Source organism: Erythrolamprus reginae, chromosome 2, assembly GCF_031021105.1.
Source record: "Erythrolamprus reginae isolate rEryReg1 chromosome 2, rEryReg1.hap1, whole genome shotgun sequence".
Classification (NCBI taxonomy): Eukaryota; Metazoa; Chordata; class Lepidosauria; order Squamata; family Dipsadidae; genus Erythrolamprus; species Erythrolamprus reginae.
The window spans coordinates 153,348,719-153,373,239 of NC_091951.1; the positions used below are offsets into that span (position 1 = coordinate 153,348,719).

At 40.6% G+C, this 24,521-nt stretch overlaps 1 protein-coding gene across 1 annotated transcript in view; it reads right to left on the minus strand.

Annotated features, from left to right (window-relative positions):
- The window catches only part of HEATR9 (HEAT repeat containing 9), a 58,128-nt gene that overhangs the window by 10,585 nt on the left and 23,022 nt on the right, over positions 1-24,521 (minus strand). The window contains exons 6-12 of the mRNA XM_070735954.1: positions 16,391-16,447; positions 11,967-12,027; positions 9,946-10,076; positions 9,243-9,431; positions 7,015-7,107; positions 3,852-3,971; positions 715-788 (exon numbers count right to left, since the gene is read on the minus strand). Of these exons, the coding sequence (XP_070592055.1) occupies positions 715-788; positions 3,852-3,971; positions 7,015-7,107; positions 9,243-9,431; positions 9,946-10,076; positions 11,967-12,027; positions 16,391-16,447 (725 nt within the window). The remainder of the gene's footprint in view (positions 1-714; positions 789-3,851; positions 3,972-7,014; positions 7,108-9,242; positions 9,432-9,945; positions 10,077-11,966; positions 12,028-16,390; positions 16,448-24,521) is intronic.

A 24,521-nucleotide genomic window follows, 5' to 3' on the forward strand; every position in this document is an offset into this window, starting at 1 on the left:
CATTTTCTCTTGTAATAATCCTTCAGTTGTTGTCTCCTATGCATCACTCTACGCATGTGTGGATGTGTCATTAATTCTTGTTCAGAATCCAGGGATGATACAGATGACTGATCTCCTCCTGGGCTGTCTGCCAAACTCCCCTCTTCCCTGTCACTCACGCTTCCTTGGTCAGAGGAGACTTCGTCGGCAGATTCTATTGGGAGCAAAACCAGCCTGCGGCATGTGGATGTCTCCCCCACATCCACCTCCACATTCCTTGGGGCAGGAGCTGGGCCAGAGCTAACCACAACATTATCCATCCCATGGGGTTTTCGGTCACATAGTTTGAGCTGCCATCCTCACTTTTTATAAAATCTCTGTCTCTCTTTCTTGTCTCTGTCTCTGCCTCTGCCTCTCTGTCTCTCTGTCTCCCTGTCTCTCTCTCTGTCTCTCTCACACACGCGCGCGCACACACACACACACTGGCAAATGTCCTGGCCAAGTGCAGGTGTGTGTGTGTACTAAATTATGTGGGAGGATTTTTGGAATTTTTTGCACTCTGATTTATCAGTTAAGGAAAGAACACTGTTTGGCTGGCGTGTTCAGTGTTTTAAGACTGGCAGCAGCTAAGATAACCATGAATCATTTTCAAGTCACTTGAAAGAGAGAGGGAGAGGGGGAGAGAGAGAGAGAAAGAGAGAGAGAGAGGGAGATTTACATTTGTGTGCCACTTACCTCTCCACCACTTCCCAAGCTCGCATTTTCATTTTGAGTTCTTCAATGGCCAAAGCAACTTTCTGCCTGACTATCTGAATGATGGATGAAAGAAACAAGCTTAGGTACAAATAAAGGGGCACTGAATATTTGAGCAAAATGATCCAACATGACTCAATGACTGAATTCTCCTAATGTGGAATGGAGTCCTATCAGAATTGCAAACCTTCTGGCCTTAATAAAAGGACAACTGTTGAGTTGGAGAAATTGTTCTTTTTGCGGTGTAGAACCTACTTCCCAATTAAGTTGGCAAGCTCTTTTCATAATGTTTCCCCATGTAGGGCTTTTTATGCTTCTGTGTGCGAAGACCCAGCTCTCTGGAAAAGGCTTTTATGCAGGGAAAGGTGGGTGGAAATTGGGAGCAAATAGTCAATGGTGCACCAGAGGGATTTGAAAAAACAGGTTAGGGATAGATCATCATAGAGCAAATCTGCCTCTGTGGTTGTTAAGTGTCAAAAATGTACTTCACGGCGCATAATCGGTTGAATAATTTTATAATGAGGTTGAATAATTTTAGAAGAACTTAAATTTTTTAGAGGTAGTGATGTTTTACAATAGAATATATTTCTTTGATTTGATTCAACTTATAATCAGCCCTTTTTCTTTTTAGAAAATATAAATAGTTCAATATTTTACTAGACTTGTTTTCAAATAGCGAATTATAATAGGTATTTTTATAATTCTCTGTATTGATCTAAATAATAATAAGTTTCTTTTTTTTCTTCTGCACAATGAAGACTTCTATTCTGAGTGGAGCAAATGTAGCTCCCTTTTATGTTATGTGTTGTGTTTGTTATGTTTGTCTTTTGAAAAGCAATAAAAACATTTTTTTTAAAAAAGAAGAACTGTGCATGTGTGTGTGTGTGTACATACACATACAGTTCATATAGTAGATAATGTCTATTTTTGTGTGCCTGTGTGTAATATGTATGTACGCATATGGCACATATACATAGAATTAAATAGTATTTTTTGGATGTTCAGTAATAGTAAATAGATAGGGAAATTGTATCTCTTTGAGGCGAGGAGAGGCCAGGCACCCTAACCCTAACTCTAACAGTGACGTCAAGTTGGCCCTCTTTAACCTAGTCACATGACCTTTAAGCCATCCCTGGTCACATGATCATCAGGCCACTCCCACCTGGTCACATGGCTGGCAAGCCATCCCCACAAAATAAGCCCCACCCACAGTGAGGTAGTAAAAAGTTTTGCAGCCCTTTACTGAAACTGTGCATTCTTGGATAGCACAGCAGCATTGCAATATAACCATGGACACAAAGACAAATATTTCTATTCCCTTTCTAGGACAGCCTTCGCATCTCTCTATAGGCCCGGGTTTCAATTCCCTGAATTGAACACAATACAATAAACAGCTTCTGAAACTGGGAAACACGAGAGCTGAAGTTCTGGTAAATTTGGGAAGGCTCCTATTTTAATTACTTCCGGGAAAGGTCCAGGGTTTTTTTAAAAAATGTGCCTATTCTTTTTCAAATCACATAGCTATAAAGACCTCCTAATTAAGGTACAACGTGAACTTTATCTGTGAAGACCTGTTAGAACAGAAATGAAAGCAGCAGTTGGCTAGCAAGAGGACGTGCCTAAGATTTGATCTGCAGCAGAACATGAAAGAGAGCGACAGTTTCTACCTGTGCCAATCTTCCTCCCCGACACATTTGTCTTTCTGTTCTCAATAGATTCAACAGAAAATATGAATCATAAAATGTGCATAAGACCTTCCAAGGAATCTCCCTGGCCTGTGGGCGATAGCAATCTGGGAATTTTTGCTATATGATGCTATTCATGGCTTGCCACCTCCTTTTTTCCTATAAAACTGTTGTGCTTTTCTCCATATCAACTGTACATAATTATCCTCTCCCCGTCTCCTCTTTCTCCTTCTCAGTAGCAGCATCGACTTTTAACTTCCATGTTTAATCCTGCTCTCCATCTGCCCCCTGATTTTGATCCCCATCTGACTCCGAGCATAGATCAGCCTCGATCAACTCAAGGAATAAATTTAACAGAATAGAATAGAGCTGAAAGGGATTTTGGGGATCTTCTAATCTAGCCCCCTGCTCAAACAGGAGACCTGATACAATCTCAGACAAGTGATTGTCCAGCCTCTTCTTAAAAACCTCCAGTAATGGAGCACACACGACTTCTGGAGACAAGCTGTTCCACTGGTTAATTGTCCTCACTGTTAGGAAGTTTTTTCTTCATTCCAAGTTGCTTCTCTCCTTGATTAGTTTCCAACCATTGTTTCTTGTCCTGAGCTCTGGTGCTTTGTCCCCCCCCCGGTCTTCTTTGTGGCAGCCCCTCAAATACTGGAATACTGCTATCATGTCAGCCCAATATGCTGAGCTATTTCCGTAGTTAACAGCATGACCCAGGCGTACTGTGGTCAAACACTTGAGCAAGTTGGTTGGAAGGCCTGGACCTGAACCTTCTCAGGAACCATCTCCATGTCTGGCTTAGCACAAGGAGATCTACTTATAAGGCTAGATGGTCAGCAGTAATCACCCAGTGGAACCTCAGATAGCCTTAGGCAAGGCTTGACTGATAAAGGGCGTCCATTGTACAGATTAAATGTAGTAGAAAAGTGTCAAAGGACAGAGAGAAAGGACCTCTGATCTCAATGGAGTCCTAAGGAAAAAATAATGAGACTCAATAATGAACCATCACAATTTGATTATATAGTGCAGGGGTGTCACTTTGCCATCACGTGATGCTGGGGTGGGCGTGGCCTGTGTGTGAAACATGCAGCCCATGGGCAGCCTCTTTGATAGCCATCCCTGAGTAATGGTTATAAAATTAGACTAGGAGCAGAGAGGCCCGTGTCCATGTCTGCTCTCAAGGTTAATTTGAGCTGGATACTCAAAAGTTGCCTCTTGCAAAATGGGTGACCGTACAGATATGATTGACCAATCAATCAATCAATCAATCAATCCTCTCTCAGCTCTCCCCACCCCCCAGCTGGTTCAGTGTGAAAAACTGAAGGAGACAATACTATATCACTCTGAGCTATTAGAAAAAAATCAATATATCAATCAATCAATCAATCAATCAGGTAAGTAGGTTGGTACAAATGTCTTCACCCTTACCAGAAAAGGCTCCTCAGATACTTTCTTGATCAGCACAATAAAAACATCTTCCTCTAGCTCTTCCTGTTCGATTATTTCAAGGCCTATGGTGATCAGCAAGTCTGTGGCATCAGCACGATGCTGGATGGAAAGAGAAAACAGGAATGTGAAACTCCTCTGCTAGCAATGGGATTTGGATTTCAGCACCAGCTTTCTTCAGTTTGGTCCTTATTAAACTATTTTACATTAAGTAGAATGACTGTTTCCTATTATCCACTGTTGTTCATGCACCAAATATACGAAAGAATATAGACTTGAGAATAGTGTTGGGCGAACCGAACTCGCACAATTCGGGTTCGTACCGAATTTCGTGCCGTTCGTGACACCGAACCCGAACCCGAAATTTTTTGAAACTTCCGGCAAAGTTTGGGTTTGGGTTCAGTAGTCACTCAAACACCGCAAAATGCCGCCACCCAGGAGAAGAGTGGGGAATCCCATCGTGGCATTCCATATCTCCTTTTGCTTGCCGCACTGCAAGCAAAAGGAGCTGGGAAACCTCATGTATACTTCTTCCTGACCTCCCTTTACTTGCTTGGAAGAGAGGGCAGAAGTATCACTGGTTCTATAGTATAATGGTTAGCACTCTGGACTTTGAATCTAGTGATCTGGGTTCAAATCTTGGTGGAACCTCCTTTTTTAAAAAAAAAAAATAATTTTCATTTTTTAATTTATTTATTTTTTATTATTATTATTATTATTATTATCATCATCATCATCATCAACATCATCATTATTTATTAATTATTTCCATGGGCACATCGGGAAGGTTCCCTTTTGCCCCCAAAGAGCTGGAGGGTCCTTTTAATGCTTTCTTTTTTCCCCAAACCCCTTTTATTATATAAAGAAGCATGATGATGATGATGATGATGATGATGATGATGATGATGATAATAAATAAATAAATTAAAAAAATTTAAAAAATTAAAAAAGGAGGTTCCATCAAGATCTGAACCCAGATTGCTGGATTCAAAGTCCAGAGTGCTAACCATTATACTATAGAACCAATGATGCTTCTGCCCTCTCTTCTAAGCAAAGAAAGGGAGGTCCTTTCAGCAAAAGGAGCTGGGAAATCCCACAATGGGATTCTGGGGGCGGAGCTTCAACATCACGGAGTGTTCGGGTTCGGGTTCAGCGAACTCACCCAAAATTCACAGCAAGTTCGGCCGAACTCGCCGAACCCGAACACCGTTGAGTTCGCCCATCACTACTTGAGAAACATCTAGAATACATTTATAACAGAACAATTTGCATTTAGATTTAGTCGACGCCTAATTTTCCTATAAATGTCACTCACTAAATCCAAAACTTATTAAGTAAGTCTGCAGAAAGACTAGTCTTAGTCTATATAGTTTATAGTCTTATAAACTTTATTCTTTTTCCACAGTTCTTTTTAATTATTTTATTTGTACACCACCCAGAATCACTTTGTGAGATAGGTGGTCAGTTTCAAAATATGACATATACTGTACATTGATATATTAGATAGAAACCACTGATTCATGCATTTTTTTAATAATGCTATAATAATAATTTAATAATAATAATTTATTAGATTTGTATGCCGCCCCTCTCTGAAGACTCAGGGTGGCGTACAACATAGCAATAGTACAATACAGTACAAATCTAATATTAAAAATTTAAAAAAGTTAATTAAAAAACATTAATATAACATAATCAGTATCATAAGATCGTCAACTACACAATCATACACACTCAACCCAATTAATCATAATACAGAGGTCAGAAAAACAACAAAGGGGGGCTTAATCATCCCCACGCCTGGCAACAGAGATGAGTCTTCAACATTTTATGGAAGGCAAGGAGGGTGAGGGCTGTTGGAATCTCTGTGGGGAGTTGATTCCAGAGGGCTGGGGCCGCCACAGAGAAGGCTCTTCTCCTGGGTCCCGCCAACCAACATTGTTTAGTCGACGGGACCCGGAGAAGGCCAACTCTGTGGGACCTAATCGTCTGCTGGGATTCACGTGGCAGAAGGCGGTCTTGTAGGTATTCTAGTCCGATGCCATGTAGGGCTTCCCTAATATTCTAGGGAAGATGTTTTAAGCTACCTCTTTTTTGATTTTATCAAATAATACACATCTATCTAAATTTATTTATTCATAGTTCCTACCAAAAAGTTTATAGCAGTGTCCTTCCATCTGGTAAGCATCCAAATATATTGAAGGAGATTTCATTCTCCAACATAGTTGTGGGAGGGAAGTGAAAAATTAGTATAAAAGGACCTGGATCTAAATCTTGTCTGAGCCAAGGCTGCCCTGTTTAGCAGCATTCAGAAGGGAAGCTATGTTAGTCCCTTATTGAAAAAATCAGAGGGTAAAACACTGTATTATCCAATACTCTGTTTATGGATTAAGTTGTTGAAACCTTATGCTTGAACAAAGTGCTATAGTATCTTTATTTCTATTATTCTAGCTAATGTCTAAAACAAAACTTGAATGGAGCATAGATACCCAGCAGTGATAAGGTCAGACTCCATGTAGTTTTTGATGCCTCTCCTGTCTCATCCTGTTCTATTCCACAACTTATCCGCCAAGCTTTTGATACTTAACTATAGAATACTGATTTTGAGAATAGTTATTTTAACGCTTACATCACCTGAATTGTTATGTGGACAAAAGATGGAATTTCAGCATGAATGAATCAATGAATGAAAAATCAAAACAGGTAAATGCATTATTAAAGCATACCATGTTTCCCCCCAAAATAAGACTCTGTCTTATAGTTTTTTGAACCGTGAAATAAGCGCTTGGCCTTATTGCCATGCACTCAAAACCTCGATTGGGCTTATTATCAAGAGGGTGTCTTATTTGGGGAGAAACAGGGTATATATCAAAGCCTGAAAGTTAAACAACAATCTTAAGCAGCCAAATCAAGAAAGTGAGCAGAGGGAGAAAGATCTAGAGACCAGCACATCAGTAGGAGATTAAATTAAACAAGTTTATTTGTTTATTTGTTTGTTTGTTTGTTCAATTTTTATGCCACCCTTCTCCTTAGACTCAGGGCGGCTTACAACAGGTTAGCAATAGCACTTTTTAACAGAGCAAGTATATTGTCCCCACAATCCAAAAATTAAATACTGACTCAAATACTGGCTCAAATCTATTACCTTGTACACAGGGGAATGTTCCAGATGGTCTAAGACTTTCCGGATAATGATAGCATTCATTACGCCCATGTGCTTTACCAGCATAATCAAAGCCTACAGAAAAGAGATGGAGATAGAGTAACCCAGGTGGAGAAGGGAAAGGAGAAAAACAATTTAAGCTGAACCCACAAAGGCCTTTGTAGATTCAAGGCATTAAGGAAAAACATGGAAAGCCTCAGGCTACCTAAGTTAAGCTTTGAACTCTAAATGTGATTGTTTTTTGCTAGCTACTTGTCCAACAACACCTGAAAAATCTCAAGAAAAGAAGATTTCAAAAAAAAATATTTTTTTCCTAATTGCTTGAGTCTTTGCATAAGAGCTTTCCATATGGCCAAGTTAAAGGGCTAGCCACCAGACCTTGAGCCAAGAAAACATAGTCCTTTTAGGACTTGGATTTGGAATGCTTCAAAATGAGCATTCTCAAAGAGTGCTAAACCCATATTTAAAAGCAGCCTAAACAATAGCTGATATGAGCGAAAGAAGAATAAGAGGAATAGTATACAGTGATCCCTTGATTTTCGCGGAGGATGTGTTCCAAGACCACCCGTGAAAAACGAATTTCCCTGGAAGTAGAGGAAAGATATTGTTTTATGTATTTAACGAGTATTTGGACTTTTAAAACCCACCCTTTGCATTAAACAGTCATCCTATAATGTTTCTCAGCTGGAACTTCATGTGATATCCTACCAGTTTCTTTAATAGAGCACAGTAGAACTGTAGAAGAATTTTATGAATTTTAATGCATTTAAAATTTTCAATGGATTTAATGGATTTAAGCCCCTTTTGAAAACCTGTGAAGTAGCGAATCCATGAAAGATGAACTGCGAAGTAGCGAGGGATTACTGTATATCAAGTGGTAGAGTGCTCTCTCTCTCTTTCTCTCTCTTTCTCTCTCTCTCTCACACACACACACACACACACAAACACACTTACTCTCACTTCACTGGACAGTCATCCCTCACCAACACTGATCAGCTATTTGGGCTGATCCAGGACTCCAATTCACAGAATATCCAGGCGACCTGGCTGCTATATGTCGAGAGTCCAGTTTTAGAGACCCAGATTCTCCCATAGTTGAAAGAAAAATGGCCTTAGTGGATAATGTTCAAGGAAATGGTGCACTTACTCCATTCTATAGTAGCCAATAGGTATCTGGCTGATAGCATCCCTTAAAACTCATGGAAAATCTGCCAGAACCTGTTGCTTGCTTGAGGAGGACAATAATACTTAACACTGAAACAGCCAGGGATTACTTTAAATTGCATCAGTTATGAGTTTGGAAGCCTCATGAGGAAAAAGCAGAAAAACAAGGCTGCTCAAATATGTTTGTACCACAGTTAGGTACAGATGGGGAAAGGCCAATGGCAATATATTTTTACTTCATAAGTACCTATCATTCAGCACCTGAAAAATTGTCATCTCAAACCTACGCTTTTGTCTTTAGCTTTTTATTACTATTTATTTTTATTTTTTTTAAAGGCAGGTTTGCAATGCAAGTTTACAGCAAAGAATATATTAATGCTAAGTCTGTTCTCCTAACGCTACAGACTTCATTCCAACTTTATTGTGAGCCGCTCCGAGTCCTCAGAGAGTGGCGGCATATAAATCTAATAAATTATTATTATTATTATTATTATTATTATTATTATTATTATTATTATTATTTCCATTCCATCTTCTGTAGCTTTTTTCTTCCTTGGAGATCCAATAATTCATTTCCTAACACCTTGTTTAATTCGGTCTGGATCAAAGTTTACATTCACCATTGGGTGGAGCCACGGAACAGATAACAGGTCAGATATTCTGTGTGTACTTTTGCGTATTTGTAGCATTTTTTCTCTTACCAAGGTTTTTGTTAGAAAAGGGACTGTCAAGCGGAAAAGGAAACCAAAGTTCTCCATGAACAATGAAGATAAATTTTAAAAACCTATTTCTGAATCGAAGTATCATTAATCCCAAGAGAGCTTTCTTTTCTGAATAAAATGCAGATCAAATCTAATTCTCCTTTCTTTCTTTCTTTCTTTCTTTCTTTCTTTCTTTCTTTCTTTCTTTCTTTCTTTCTTTCTTTTCTTTCTTTCTTTCTTTCTTCCTTTCTTTTTCCTGGGCAAATGCTTCTGAGGTATCCTAGAAACATTTTGAGAAGACAGAATTACAGCTTAAATCTCTGCATTCACATGTGGCTTTCCCACCTTAAACTTCTTCTTCCTCTCTACATGGGTCAGAAACATGAACATTGTCTCTTGGGCAATTAGACTGGACTTGTCCAGGTACGCCAAGCAAATTGCTGCATTGAAGGTGATGCTGTCCAGGGGTTGCTGCAAATTCACCAAGCGTTTCAGATTTCGAGTTAAACTGGATTGAGCCCCAATGGAATGATACTGTGAAGAGAGAGGAGCTGAATTAATTAAAAGCCTTTGATTCAGTTGCATAAAACAAACTACTTTGGAAACTAAAATCTGATGGTATTTCTGGTCCCTTTCATGATTGGATAACTGTTGTACCACATGGTTCTTGACAAATCTATATTTTCGCTTATGTACATTGAGAGCATGTGCACCAAAGACAAATTTCTTGTGTGTCAAAACACACTTGGCCAATAAAGAATTCTATTCAAAGTGGATGAGGAGAACAGACCCATTCCGTGAATAAGTGCACCATTGTGCCTAGCATCTCTGATCTACTGTCCTATTGTCCAGATTTACTTATATCTACTTCGCTTTTGTTTATGTTTATACCAAAGCTGTTATCTTGAACACATTTTGACAAATAAATAAATTAAAATGAATAAAGTGTTGTCCTGACTCCTAAGTAGCATTCCTGAAAGGAAATGGTTGCCCAAAGCTTGGAGTCAGCACTACTCTATCTGTAGTATTATACATTCTGATATGTTACCTCGAAGGAGGGTGTTGTTGACCATGCTTGTAGAACAACTTTCAGAGCAGCCAGCGTGTCTTCTATCCGATTCAGGCTTGCCACTTTCAGGTGTCGAATTAGCACTTTCATTACACAAGTCTCTAGGCAACCTACTCTAGGGAATGAAGAAGTAATGAGACCAAGGAAAGAAAACAAAAATACACAAACAAAAATACCTTCATTGAAAAATTCATCCGTAATCACAGAAAAATACAATCTAGGAGTAAATAATAGAGGAGGAAGAGAGAATGTTCTAAGCCTCCTCCAGAAGTTTATGTATGTGATGGATGACATCTAGCATTGTCCTCAGGTTGTTGGGGTTTTTTGAAACACGGGAGTTCTGAGCTACAGCCCTTTCTCATCATTTCAGCAAGAGTTTTCATTGCCAGGCTAGGAGAACTATGGTCAGACAGCCAAGAGCCAGAGGCCAGACACATCCATTACAATTACATTTTTACTGACAAAGGCTAGCAGCCTCAGCCTCCAGGAAACAGCTCTTTGATAAACTGGTTTGTTATTATAACTAATGAACTGTTATATACTAGAAAAGCTGTAATAGATCAGAACACCAGCAACTACCATCAATAAGACTCAAGTCACCTAATGTACCAGGACCTCAAGGTTCTTGTGACATCTATTCCTTGAAATGTACATTACTGGGCAATGTAATAGACCATACGTATGGCCTGCTTAGGTTCATGGCCAGCTGTGCACAGCTGTTGCCTGCCTTAAATCTCAACCTAGGGACAAAATAAAAATACATGCCTCAGCATATATATTTGTTCCTCCACAAGGTTTTATTCTAGCAATGGAATTAAAACCCAGAAAGCTAACAAATTCAGCATGCTAGAACTGCTCATTAGTTTCTTTCTTGGAAACAGAAACCAATTTTAGTCCTGTTTTTTTTTTAAAGTGTGTTCCAGGATCGTATACTAAATACCAGGCTGTACAACATTCACGGTTGTCTGCATCTGATAAAATTAACAAGAACCTTATATACATCGCAATCTCTTCCACAGAAAGTCATGACAGCTAATTCCACACCCTTTCCATGAGCACAAGCACAGAACATTGGCCTGAAGCACATTCCTATATGAGTATTAAGCTCTCCATACAACTCTTTCAAAACATTCTGAGCACTTAGATTTCTTCTTTCTTTCAGCACTGCCATCCTTGTCTTTCTTTCAAACTCAAAAATTCTTCATCAGATTTTTCTACTTATTCACCAAACATTTTGCAAAGATTTCTAAGTTTCGATCCACAAGGAGGGTGTATCTGTTCTAGTGACCCCTGACACTGTCATTTGGAGTGGGGCATTGTTCTTTTGTTAATATTTTTATCCTTTGCCTGAAACAGGACAGTGACTTCCTATTCCACCTACTTTTTCCCCACTCCACAACTGCATCTACTTTTTTAAAACTTTTGTCCATATTTTGTCTATTTCCCCCTCAATTAGACCACTGTGCTCTGGGAAGTGGCATTAAACCACCTGTGAAAGGCAGCTCTCTTTTCATTCACGTTTTCTTTGGGGGAGAAAATGTCAGTCCAGGGGATACTTCTGCAATGAAAGAGATCCAATAAAAATTATGCCTGAGCTGTCCCTCAACTTGAATACCTGTTTTCCCAATTTCTCACTCCCACCTGAGTGATCACACCATCAGTAAAGTATCTTTCCTCAATCCAAAGGCAGGATCAGTCACCACTTTCCAGAGGGCTGATTTAAATTTGCTTCAGTGATTGTGTACATCACCCACTCCACCACCATGCACACCTAACCGTATTTTCAATGCTAACCTAATTCACCCGGTTTAATGCATGATACAAAGCAGCTAACTGCAATGAGCACTGTTTAAAACCCAGGTCCTATTTTAAAGAAATTGCAAAGACTAGCAGAGAAATTGTTGTCCAGTTGAATAATCTATCAGCAGCAGCCCCGGCCGTTCTAATGCCTTTACACTGAAAATCTCTATGTCCATAATTTGAGAAGAAAAGTCACTCACCAAGCAAAGCCAGAGATCGAGCTGCCTCATACTGCAATGGGGTTTCATCACATTCTTCAACCTGAGAACATAAATATTGATTAAAGACTAAAGAGAAATCCTGCATAAACACCACAGAAACAAAGAACTATGAAGGATTCATATCCAGCCCAACCAAGATTATTGTGTAATATAAGAACAGAGCAGGTGCACAAGGGGCAAATAACCATAAGGCATTTTATATTTTCGATATAAAACCAGCCTTTCCTGAGTTCTTGTAATCTAAGAGCAAAGCAACTACAGAGGTGGTCCTTGCATGCGTGGGTCCGAATCCCATCCTTATCGCCAGTGTTCGTTCGGTCCGAAGGGTACAGACACAATGACTGAGGAGAGACCGATCAAGAACCAACAAGCCTTTACTAAGGCTAAAAGGGCAGCAGCAAAATACAAACAGTGACAGCTCAGTAGAAATAGCCAGCAGCCTCTGCCGTGTCTGACAGCTCTTTTATAGCCCGCTATCAAACGCGACAGCCAATAGGAAGCCTCTAAACTCCCGCTTCCAAACAGCTCCCGCTCTGACCAATCAGTGATGTTTCTCCAGCATCCTGAGGGGACGCAACAGTCCTTGTTTAGCAACCACAGTTGGGACCAGCAATTCAACTGTTAAGTGAAGCAGTTGCTAAGTAAAACTGTGGCTGTTACTTCAGTTTTCCTTTGCTTTACAGACCTAGAAAGGTGGTAAATGCAAAGACTAGCCACGAAGTTATTTTTCCATCACCGTCATAACTGCAAACAATTTCTACATAAAGCAGTTGATAAATGAGGACTGCCTATTCCAAATAAAACAATTCATATTCCCTTGATATGATCCTGTAATCCCTTAATTCAGGGCAGAGTCAGGGAGCTTGGATAGATCTGAGCATTTAATGCCCGGATGCTCTTCTGGATGCCACACAGAGTTTAGAGCATTTTTTTTTTCTTTGCAACCAAGAAAAAAAAATCTGCCACTACCTAGGATTGAGCTCTCAACATTATGAATATCAGGCAAGTGTCTTCACCACTTGGTGCTTGGCTAGTGGCATGATCCTTAATACAACTAAAAATTTCCAATAATGCCTCTGGGCTCCATGTTGAGACATTATGGAAAATTAAGCTGGGTTCTGCAGTCTCGCATGTTACTTCCTAGATATACACATTGCACGTGTGGAGAGGGGTGGAGTTTTTTTAAAAGAAGAAATTAAAATACAAAGGCAAGAAAGGTTGGAGGAAGTGGAGTTTGCTTTATTACTCTGAGCCGCATAGTGAGGTTTTGGAGGCAGAAACCACATTTAATGATTTGGGGCAGGTTGTGGGTCACAGTATGTGGAATTGAGTCAAATCCATGATCTAGTTTTATTTGTAATTTCAGTTTTAGTTACTTTAGTTTGTGGAGAGCTGTGATGTTTGTTAAAACGATGTCAGGACCATGTTTGTATGTATGTATGTACATATGTGTGCATATATTCCCCACCATAAAATGGTAAGAAACCAAACTCTAGTAGTGCAGCCACAATAAACATTAAACTTCAGGGCTCATTTGCTAAAACTTCAGAAGCCCACAGAAATATTTCTTATTTGACGAAGATGTCAATAATCCATTTTTGTATTCTTCTCAAATTTTGTCCCAGAGTGCAACTTTGAGACTCTCCTGTCACTCCTTTTGCATAGAAATTGAATTTTCTTCCTTCATAAGTCTCCCTGTTTTGTGCCTTCCAATCAAATGTTATTCCTTGGTGGAATAAGTCCAGTATAAGTCAGGTGTATATCTAACCCCTATGTTTTCAAATGACCCAATAGCATTGCACACACAGGAGGAAAAGAAAAGAATAACTTGACCATGTGTTCAAAGACATGTTTTTGTTAATGCAAAAGGCCTCACTCACATGATCCTGTTTCTCTAATGTAAAAGTAATTAAAACTAGCTCTGGTTTTTTATCTTCCAAGCAAAGTTCAGTAGAAAAGTGAATTCAGCTTAGAGATTTTTTTAATTTACCAGCAAGCCTCAGGCCATTTGCTGGAATTGAGAAAGTAACTGTCAAACTCCTGGAAAAGACTGCCCTTTCCAGAGCTGGGGTGACACAATAGTCAGAGTGCAGCACTGCAGGCTATTTCAGCTAACTGCTACTGTAGTTCAGCTGTTCAATTCTTACCACTGGCCCAAGATTGACTCAGCCTTCCATCCTTCCGAGGTTGGTAAAAGGAAGACTCAGATTGTTAGGGGCAATATGCTGATTCTGTAAACCCCTTAGAGAGGGCTGTAAAAGCACTATGAAGTGGTATATATGTCTAAATGCTATAATTATCCTTCTGGTTCTGTAACAGTGACAATCAAGGTCAAAAGAAGACACGAGAACTTATTAGATGACATCCAGGCAATGATCTTTCTCTGTTTCTACTTTTCGCAATGAACTCTTAATAGGTTCTGAAATTCAGAACCTTATTCAAGCAATGATATTGAAAAACTAGTTGAGCAAAACCAAGGTTTTATTTGAAATTATGTATGTTATTGCCTTTATTTCTCCTTTCTATGTTTAAAGACATGCCGTATTGGTTTCCTAAATGAGTTTTTCATTAAAATCTTCCCCACATGCGTGATGCACAGGGCAGCACAAACATAAATATCTATTTTCAAACACAGCAATTTCAAAATGATGAAATGTTATGTTGCCAGAGTACAAATTCCAAGGTTTTGTACTTCTCCCTTCCTTCAGACACATAGGTTTGTTAAATTCTATAGAGCTAATTTTGGCTAGGAACATCTAAGGCACCCTCTTTTTGAGTTTTGGAGGACTGAGTCAAAGGGAGATACCCTTGGCAGGAACACTGGTCAGATAGATGAGGGGATGTCGCTGGTGGCATCCTGTTGTAATGATCTATTCCTGCAGTGGAGGGGGTCTGCCAGTGAGATATTAAATTACCGCCCCCTCAGGACAGAATCTAAAAGGAGAAATCTGTAACTTGATGCAGCCCATAATAATGAGAAATGCTATATTTGACCCTATAATGGTCACACTTGTTACATACATACCAATTTACTGTGAAGGCCTTGCCATTATCTGTGTTTATGTCTGACAGTTGAGGACCTAATTAGATATTTTCAAAAACACGGAGCTGCCACTGTCCTTCCTTTTCTTCATCTTTCTCCACAGCATCCTGGGTCAAAACCAAGGCAAGGTACTCTCTCTGTCCTGATCCACTATTGGACACACTGACACTTCCTTGGGCTTCCGTGATGCCTAGCAGGCTTCCAGTTTTTTCCCACACGTTTTAAAGCAGGGGTTCCAGCTTTGGCAAGTCTAAGACTTGTCAACCTTAACATACTGGCTGGGGAATTCTGGGAGTTGAAGTCCACAAGTCTTAAAGTTGCCATGGTTTGGAAAGGCCAGTTTTAATTTTTTTTAATTCAAAAAGATAAGAAATGGGACCTTTGCATGCCGCAATCATCATCCTTTATTCCCTGCCCTGCTTCAAATACTGTTTAATTATAATGGAAACATTTTTAGAAAATAAAAATATAACTCAGTACTGTACTTTGCTTGGATCTGACTAGGGGTGGGTTCCTCCAGGTTCGGACCAGTTTGCCTGAACCAGTAGTGACCCTCTGGTGATGTCACAATGACATCACGGAACTGTCAGTGCCATCACGGTCAGTGCCAGTCCATGGGCGCCACCATCTTTTTTTTAAAATCCATTTTATTATTATTATTATTATTATTATTATTATTATTATTATTATTATTTCTGAGCATGTGCAGAAGCCAAGTTTCCAGCATAGTGTATGTGGTCACCACCTTGTTTTAGACTCTTTTTTTTAAAAAAAATAAAGAATATTTGAACTTTTTTTGAACTTTTTTTCCTTCTAAGCATGTGCAGAAGCCAGGTTTCTGACACTGTGCATGCAGGTACCATCTTGTTTTCAGCTTTTTTTTTGGGGGGGGGGGTGTTTCCAGATTTTTTGGTACTGCGTATGCAGCACAGAAGGAAGCACACTGGCAGTGAGCTAAGTTAGAACACACACACACACACCGGATCTGACTATTCATAACAACTTAAGAGCATTTTGATAGCTGTATTTGGCAGTAGGGAGAGCACTGGGCCATCCTGATAAATTTGCATTTTAGTAAATGGGTATTTTGTGCCTGACAACGCACATCATTCTGTGAATGGATAAGTCTCACTCCTCCCATCATGATAGCCTTTTGTGAGAGCATCGCAACATGGCCTCCAAGCTTGAAAAGTGCTGCTCATCACAAATACTAGAGAATCGTGGATCAATAACACTGGACTACAGCTCCCATCCTTCCTAGCCATCAACCATACAAGTAAACAGTCGAAAGAAAGGAGGGAAGGCAAGCTTAGGAAACTCTGAAATTCTCTAAAACTGCAAGAGGAGTCCACATACTTACAATATTATAAAGTGCAGATATAACAGATTCTTCATCAGTCCCAAGTTGTCCAAGAGCCTAGGAAGACCAGCCATAAAAGTTAGAAGAAGTTACATACTATGACATTGAAACATGGACATACAATGGGTCGATCAAAGAGCACCCCCAAAGACTAAAGTTGGGGAGAATGCAATCAGTGGGTTTTTTTCAAATCAGCTTTTATGCATGGAGTAATAAAACTACCTGTCCCCCATTCTACACAAAGGTGTAAGAGCATCTCCAATTATATTACAATGCTTATAGAATGAATTTCTCTGTTCATTTGAAAATAAATCTGTCAGACCGAAGCCATCTTTGAATTGGAGACTTTGGCCTGCCACACTTTATGCTTTAGGATGTATTCTTGCTGTGGGAACTTGGAAGGGACTGTTGCATGAGGTATGTAGAGATGTAACCATAACAAATTCCTTCTAGATTCTCAAGGTCATCCTTTGTTCAGCACCTGCCTGGAAGCTGATGGGAGTAGCAGACATGTTGGCAAAAGATGACTGGTCAATGTGATAAATTTGTGGGGAGCAAGGGAATGAACTTTAAACTGGGTAGAGAAACCCTCGTGGCTTTAGATTCCCGTTTCTCACAGATGTGTCAACATGGCTCTGTTAATAAATTGGAACTGTGAGGAATTCTGTCCCTCAGACTCTGAATTAATTTTGGATGCTATTTGGAACCCTGACAAAATTTGAGTGATGACTATAGGAAGAATCTAGCTGGCTACAGATGTACTATTCTTCTGATTCTGTTCAGAAACCACTATATCCCAATGAATTAGGAAGAATAGCATGCCATCAATGTTTTCTATTAAGCATTTTCCACAGTAGTTCCAGCTTGTTGCTTCAGGAACAAAAATAGAGGACCAAATGTAGAGGATATAACAAACCAAGCCATTTTTAACTGCTGCCATCTGTTTGCAACTCTTCCTGGGTGCACAGCAATCCAGACAGAGAACAGGGGCAAGTAACACTAAAGAGAGCTGGATCCTCTTCCCCCTTTACCTCAGCAGTTTGGCTGTTGTGTTGTGGTGGTTTTCCATCTATTGCCTTGAAACAAAAGTCCCCTCTTCCTAAAATTTTAAATGGAAGTTATCTTGGGGTTACAAGGAGAGCCCTGAATTCAAGAATTCACCAGACTTGAAATCCTGGAATTAGACAATTTACAACTATATCTGATCTAAATGTAGTTCATAAAACCATATACCAAAATGTCCTTTGTGTTAATGACTACTTCACCTTCCACCGCAGTAATACACAAGCACCTAATAGATTCAAACTAAATGTAAACCGCTCTAAACTCGATTGCAGAAAATACGACTTCAGCAACAGAGTGATCAATGCCTGGAATGCACTACTTGACTTTGTGGTTTCTTCCCCAAACCCCCAAAACTTTAACCTTAGACTGTCTACAGTTGACCTTTCCCCGTTTTTAAGAGGTCTGTAAGGGTTGTGCATAAGCGCAACCCAGTGCCTACAGTCCCTGTCCTATGTCCTCTTTTATCATTGCTTTTTACTTATGTTATGTTTATACAAACTACTACTATCCTATTTATTTATTTATTAATCAGATTTGTATGCCGCCCCTCTCCGCAGACTCATGTTTGAAAAATAAAAATAAAAATAAAATAAATAAATAAATAAATAAATAAATAAATAAAATAAGAACCAGGAGGTGTGGAAAACTTCCAGTCGGTGAAGAAAATAGACTTTTGAAGATTCAATGCTGACCAAATAATAATAATAATTATTATTATCTAGTTTTATTGTTGACAGAATAACAAAGTTGGGAGGGGTCTTGGAGGTCTTCTAGTCCAACCCCTTACTCAAGCAGGAAGCACTATATGCCATTCCAGACAAAGGGTGGTCCAATCTCTTCTTAAAAACCTCCACAACTGGGACACTCACATCTCACAACTCACCCACAACTGACTAAGCTCTTAGAAACATAGAAACATAGAAGACTGACGGCAGAAAAAGACCTCATGATCCATCTAGTCTGCCCTTATACTATTTTCTGTATTTTATCTTAGGATGGATATATGTTTATCCCAGGCATGTTTAAATTCAGTTACTGTGGATTTACCAACCACGTCTGCTGGAAGTTTGTTCCAAGGATCTACTACTCTTTCAGTAAAATAATATTTTCTCATGTTGCTTTTGATCTTTCCCCCAACTAACTTCAGATTGTGTCCCCTTGTTCTTGTGTTCACTTTCCTATTAAAAACCCTTCCCTCCTGGACCTTATTTAACCCTTTAACATATTTAAATGTTTCGATCATGTCCCCCCTTTTCCTTCTGTCCTCCAGACTATACAGATTGAGTTCATTAAGTCTTTCCTGATACGTTTTATGCTTAAAACCTTCCACCATTCTTGTAACCCGTCTCTTGAATGCAGAAAGTCGTGGGACCACTGAAAATGGTCCCAAAGATGCTTCCAGGCTCCTCAAAAAAAGTGGAGTCCATGACAGCTTTATTCCTACAGAATTTCAGCTCAGGCTAAGAGAAAGAAACTTAAAGGAGGGTGGGGGTTATTGGGAGGGGAGAAGCCTTTAAACACGCCACAAGCTTTAAGACTAATCTCCAAAAAGGCTACGAAAGGACCTATACTTAACTGACCTTGATTGGTCTGTATTTTTCTCTCTCTACTGACAACAGACCTTCAGCGCTCAATTTTATGCCTAATATGAACTGAGCAGAGTACTCATCAAAGCAAGTTCCCACTGAGCAAAAAAGAGCCTCCAGGGGAACAGAATGTGAGGTCAGCCTTTTTTTTTTCTTTTCTATTCTATTTTTTTCCCTCTAATGCATTCACTTACATAACTTACAAATATCCCAAATTAAAAGAAGCAAGCATAAAATAATGAGTGATTAATCAAGATTTGAGTGGGTAGAAATCTATGGCAGCTCATGCAAAACAAACATAGGCTGCAAATTATTATAATTTGATGGCCCGGGTCACGTACAACGCAGCAAATAGCATTATAAGTCTGAAAGCCATCAAACCACCTTGCTATAAATAAGTAAATTAGTATATAAAATACATTTTTAACAGAGCCTAATGTTTGTTCGGGAGAATACAATTGTTTTGATGTCCACTTTCAATACTTCATCTCTAAATTAGATGTCAGAAAGAAACATAAATGCTGAGTTAAACTGTTCCCTTCCAGCAATATTTCTACAATAATATCATCTGTTTGGAATTTGTAAAATCTTGCTGGATTCTGGAAAACAATCTTTAAATGCAGAAGAAGTGCAGACAGAGCTGGGGGGGGGGCAGAGTTAAGGGCATTATCAGTTTAGAATCCTTGTATCACCCAAAGCATTCCAAGCCCAACGTTAACCCTTATCTGGTGCCAACTTAGCCTCAAACTTTAGTCGACCAGATTCCTATGTATCGGTCTGAATAAATTTCCTATGCTGCAGCCTTGTGAATGGGCCTGATTCTTTGCTCCTGATATTAAGGGTCTTGACATGCTAGTCTCCTCATCCCTGCTTTGTTTTTATTTCATTCTTAGCCAAACCTGGCTACACAAATTGTCTTAGCCCTGTTTCTCTGTTTCAGGCATGGACTCTCTTTCTTTCCGAGTGGACATGATCGAAACATTTAAATATGTTAAAGGGTTAAATAAGGTTCAGGAGGGAAGTGCTTTTAATAGGAAAGTAAACACAAGAACAAGGGGACACAATCTGAAGTTAGTTGGGGGAAAGATCAAAAGCAACGTGAAAAAATATTATTTCACTGAAACAGTAGTAGATCCTTGGAACAAACTTCCAGCAGACGTGGTTGGTAAATCCACAGTAACTGAATTTAAACATGCCTGGGATAAACATATATCCATCCTAAGATAAAATACAGGAAATAGTATAAGGGCAGACTAGATGGACCAGGAGGTCTTTTTCTGCCGTCAGTCTTCTATGTTTCTATGTTTCCGAGTGGACCTCCCAGAAGAAGCCAATTCTGAGCTCAGTTCTGAATGCCTTTTTGAAACAGCCACAGTCAACGCTTCCACAAGTTTCTCCTGCCAGCAATGAAAGCCAGATAATAACCACGGAGAGCTCTGCCTGTCGTTCATTTACTGTGCTGTATACACCAGACATCCTGTTTAAAATCTGAAGCTAAGAACAAACTAGGAAAACAATTGCCAATGCAGCAAACATTGACTCTTTTTCCCCATCTCCCAGAACTTGGGATTGGACTCCTATCTTTGACCACAGGGTTCTGTAAAGGGCAGATTTCTCCTTTTCCCATTGGGAGATGGGAAATTCTTCAGGGATTGTTTCTAATTTAGGCTATTTTGTGACCTTTAAAGATGCCTCCCTCCCATGCATGTGTTCTGACTGCATGGAGGGAACAGAGGAATCATGCCTATAGACTTTATACTCACAGGCCTTGTCGCTTATCACACGAACCATCCAAAAAGAGGCAGACAACTATATACACATAGATTTTTTGAGATTGGAAGACCTGGGCCATTTGTGTACAAATGAACAGGAGTAAATGCTTGTTTCTTGGAGGCATGCAACTTGAAGGATACAACTGATGGGATGTTCTCTATATGCAACATCTGAAACAGTCAGCAGGACTCAAATAAAATGGGGAGTTCGTTTGAAAGACCCGAAATAACACTATGCAAACTCTCCTACCAATCTCTAGCAATAACTCTTCACTGCCCTAACTTTGAAAATCAACTGGTTACAAGAATGTGCTGTAAATCAGGAAGGCCCCATTGTAAGCAAACCCGACTCTATGAGACAGGGAACGGTATAGGTGCAAACATACAGCCAATTGCAAAAATCATATGAAGATCCTATACAGGTAGTCCTCGACTTATGACTACTATTGAGCCCTGCTCTGTTGCTAAGTGAGGTTCTTTTGCTAAGTGAGACATAATTCAAAAAAAGTGACTTTTTTGCCACGTAAGAGAATCACTGCAGTTGCTAAGTTAATAAGTTAGTTGTTAAGTGAATTGGGTTTCCCCATTGACTTTGCTTGTCAGAAGGTCCCATAGGCTGTTCACGTGACCCCCAGGATACTGCAACTGTCATAAATATGAATCCATTGCCAGGCAATTTAATTTTGATCATGTGACTATGGAGAGGCTGCATTGTTTGTCAGTGTGAAAAGCAGTCATAAGTCACTTTTTTAAAGTGCTGTTGTAAATCTAAATGTTCACTAAATGAACCGTTATAAGTTGAGGACATCCACAAATAGAGCAACACCCAAAAATAACAGGAGGTCTAAAAGCAGCACCCCCTTTCATATTGCTTCCAGATCCATTTTTTTCCCTCCACATATTTCATATTTTCAACACAATACATATACCATAATAAAACATCTAAACATACAAACATTAACTGCTTTGGCTTCAAGATCTAACTATTGTTTTTTTTTTAATGATTAGGAAAACAGCTGAAATCTTGCAAGATTATCAAATCTCACGGGATTGAAATAAATCAAGCACCAAAATAGTAACATCTTACATAAGAAGTTATTAGATTTCAGCATTCTCAAGAAAGATCCCATAAGGTATCAGGCTGCTACAAGATGGAGGGCCATTGTTCAAGATCACCAGGTAGCCTCCACGTGAAGATATATATATATCTGGTGCAGAGCTGAAGGGATTGGATGCTGTAGCCTAGAGGATAATTCTCTGCCTTACGAGGCAAAGGTTGCAGGTTCAAGTCCCAGTGGGTATGGCTAGCTGATGAGGCCAAAATAAGGCCGAAATAGATCTATCCTAATCTCCCTTAATTTTCAAATTCAGCAAAAAAAACCATGTGACATATGTATGTGTGTGTGTGTGTGTGTGTGTGTATATATATATATATATATATATATGTGTGTGTGTGTGTGTGTGTGTGTGTGTGTGTGTGTGTGTGTGTGTGTGAATGATGAGGCAGCAGCCATCTCGATCACCGGAACATAGAGACTTTAATAAAACCACTTAGCTTTCGTTAGCGTGCTGCTAACTTCGTCAGAGTTTTTAAAATGCCGTGGGCATTTTAAAAACTCTGACGAAGTTAGCAGCACGCTAACGAAAGCTAAGTGGTTTTATTAAAGTCTCTATGTTCCGGTGATCGAGATGGCTGCTGCCTCATCATTCACGTATGTACCTGGAACTCGCATTTTTAGGACTATTCTTGATATATATATATATATATATATATATAATTTGTTTTTGTAGATTTTCACGGGTATATGTATGTAGATTGTTCTGAGTTCGGGTTTTGCAGGCGGAACCAATTAAGACGTTCCGCCCCAGACGCCTGATGGACCCAGAGGGCTTTCAGACGGCGCTTGGGGTTATACCAGAGGCACTTGTCCACAGTTCGGCAGAATCTCTTGCGGAAGCCTGGAACAAGGCTGCAGCGGAGGCTCTTGACCAGATTGCGCCTTTGCGACCTCTCTGTGGCGCTAGACCCCGTAGAGCTCCATGGTTCAACGAGGAGCTCCGGGAGTTGAAACGCCAGAAGAGACGTCTAGAGAAGCGATGGAGGAGGAGTAGGTCTGAGTCTGATCGAACACTTGTAAGAGCTTTTATTAAGACTTACAAAGTGGCGCTCAAGGCGGCAAGATGCGCGTACCATGCCGCCTTGATTGCATCAGCGGAATCCCGCCCGGCCGCTCTGTTTAGGGTGACCCGCTCCCTTCTTAATCGGGGGGAGTTGGGGAGCCCTTGCAGAGCAGTGCCGAGGATTTTAACACGTTTTTGACTGATAAAATCGCTCAGATCCGGGCCGATCTCGACTCCAATTGGGAAACAGAGTCGACTGACAACGAGTCAGTCGATGTGACTGGGGCACGTACTTGTCCACCTGTCTGGGAAGAGTTTGATCTGGTGACACCTGATGAAGTGGACAAGGCCATTGGATCTGTGAGTTCCGCCACCTGCTTACTGGATCCGTGTCCCTCCTGGTTGGTCTCGGCCAGCAGGGAGGTGACACGGAGCTGGGTCCAGGAGATTACCAACACTTCCTTGGGGAGGGGAGTTTTTCCAACCCTCTATAAAGAGGCGCTCGTGCGCCCCCTCCTCAAGAAGCCTTCCCTGGACCCAGCCGTTCTTAATAACTATCGCCCAATCTCCAACCTTCCCTTTATGGGGAAGGTTGTTGAGAAGGTGGTGGCACTCCAGCTCCAACGGTCCTTGGAAGAAGCCGATTATCTAGGTCCCCAACAGTCGGGTTTCAGACCTGGTTACACCACAGAAACTGCTTTGGTCGCGTTGATGGATGATCTCTGGCGGGCCCGGGACAGGGGTTTATCCTCTGTCCTGGTGCTCCTTGACCTCTCAGCGGCTTTTGATACCATCGACCATGGTATCCTTCTGCACCGGCTGGAGGGGTTGGGAGTGGGGGGCACTGTTCTTCAGTGGTTCTCCTCCTACCTCTCCGGCCGGTCACAGTCGGTGTTAGTGGGGGGTCAGAGGTCGACTCCGAGGTCTCTCCCTTGTGGGGTGCCTCAGGGGTCGGTCCTCTCCCCCCTGCTATTTAATATCTACATGAAACCGCTGGGTGAGATTATCCGAGGGCATGGGGTGAGGTATCATCAGTACGCTGATGATACCCAGCTTTACATCTCCACCCCATGTCCAGTCAACGAAGCAGCGGAAGTAATGTGCCGGTGTCTGGAGGCTGTTGGGGCCTGGATGGGTGTCAACAGACTCAAGCTCAACCCGGATAAGACGGAGTGGCTGTGGGTCCTGCCTCCCAAGGACAATTCCATCTGTCCGTCCATTACCCTGGGGAGGGGGAATTATTGACCCCCTCGGAGAGGGTCCGCAACTTGGGCGTCCTCCTCGATCCACAGCTCACATTAGAGAACCATCTTTCAGCTGTGGCGAGGGGGGCGTTTGCCCAGGTTCACGTGGTGCACCAGTTGCGGCGAGGGGGGCGTTTGCCCAGGTTCGCGTGGTGCACCTATCTGGACCGGGACTCATTGCTCACAGTCACTCATGCCCTCATCACCTCGAGGTTCGACTACTGTAACGCTCTCTACATTGGGCTACCTTTGAAAAGTGTTCGGAAACTTCAGATCGTGCAGAATGCAGCTGCGAGAGCAGTCATGGGCTTACCTAGGTATGCCCATGTTTCACCATCACTCC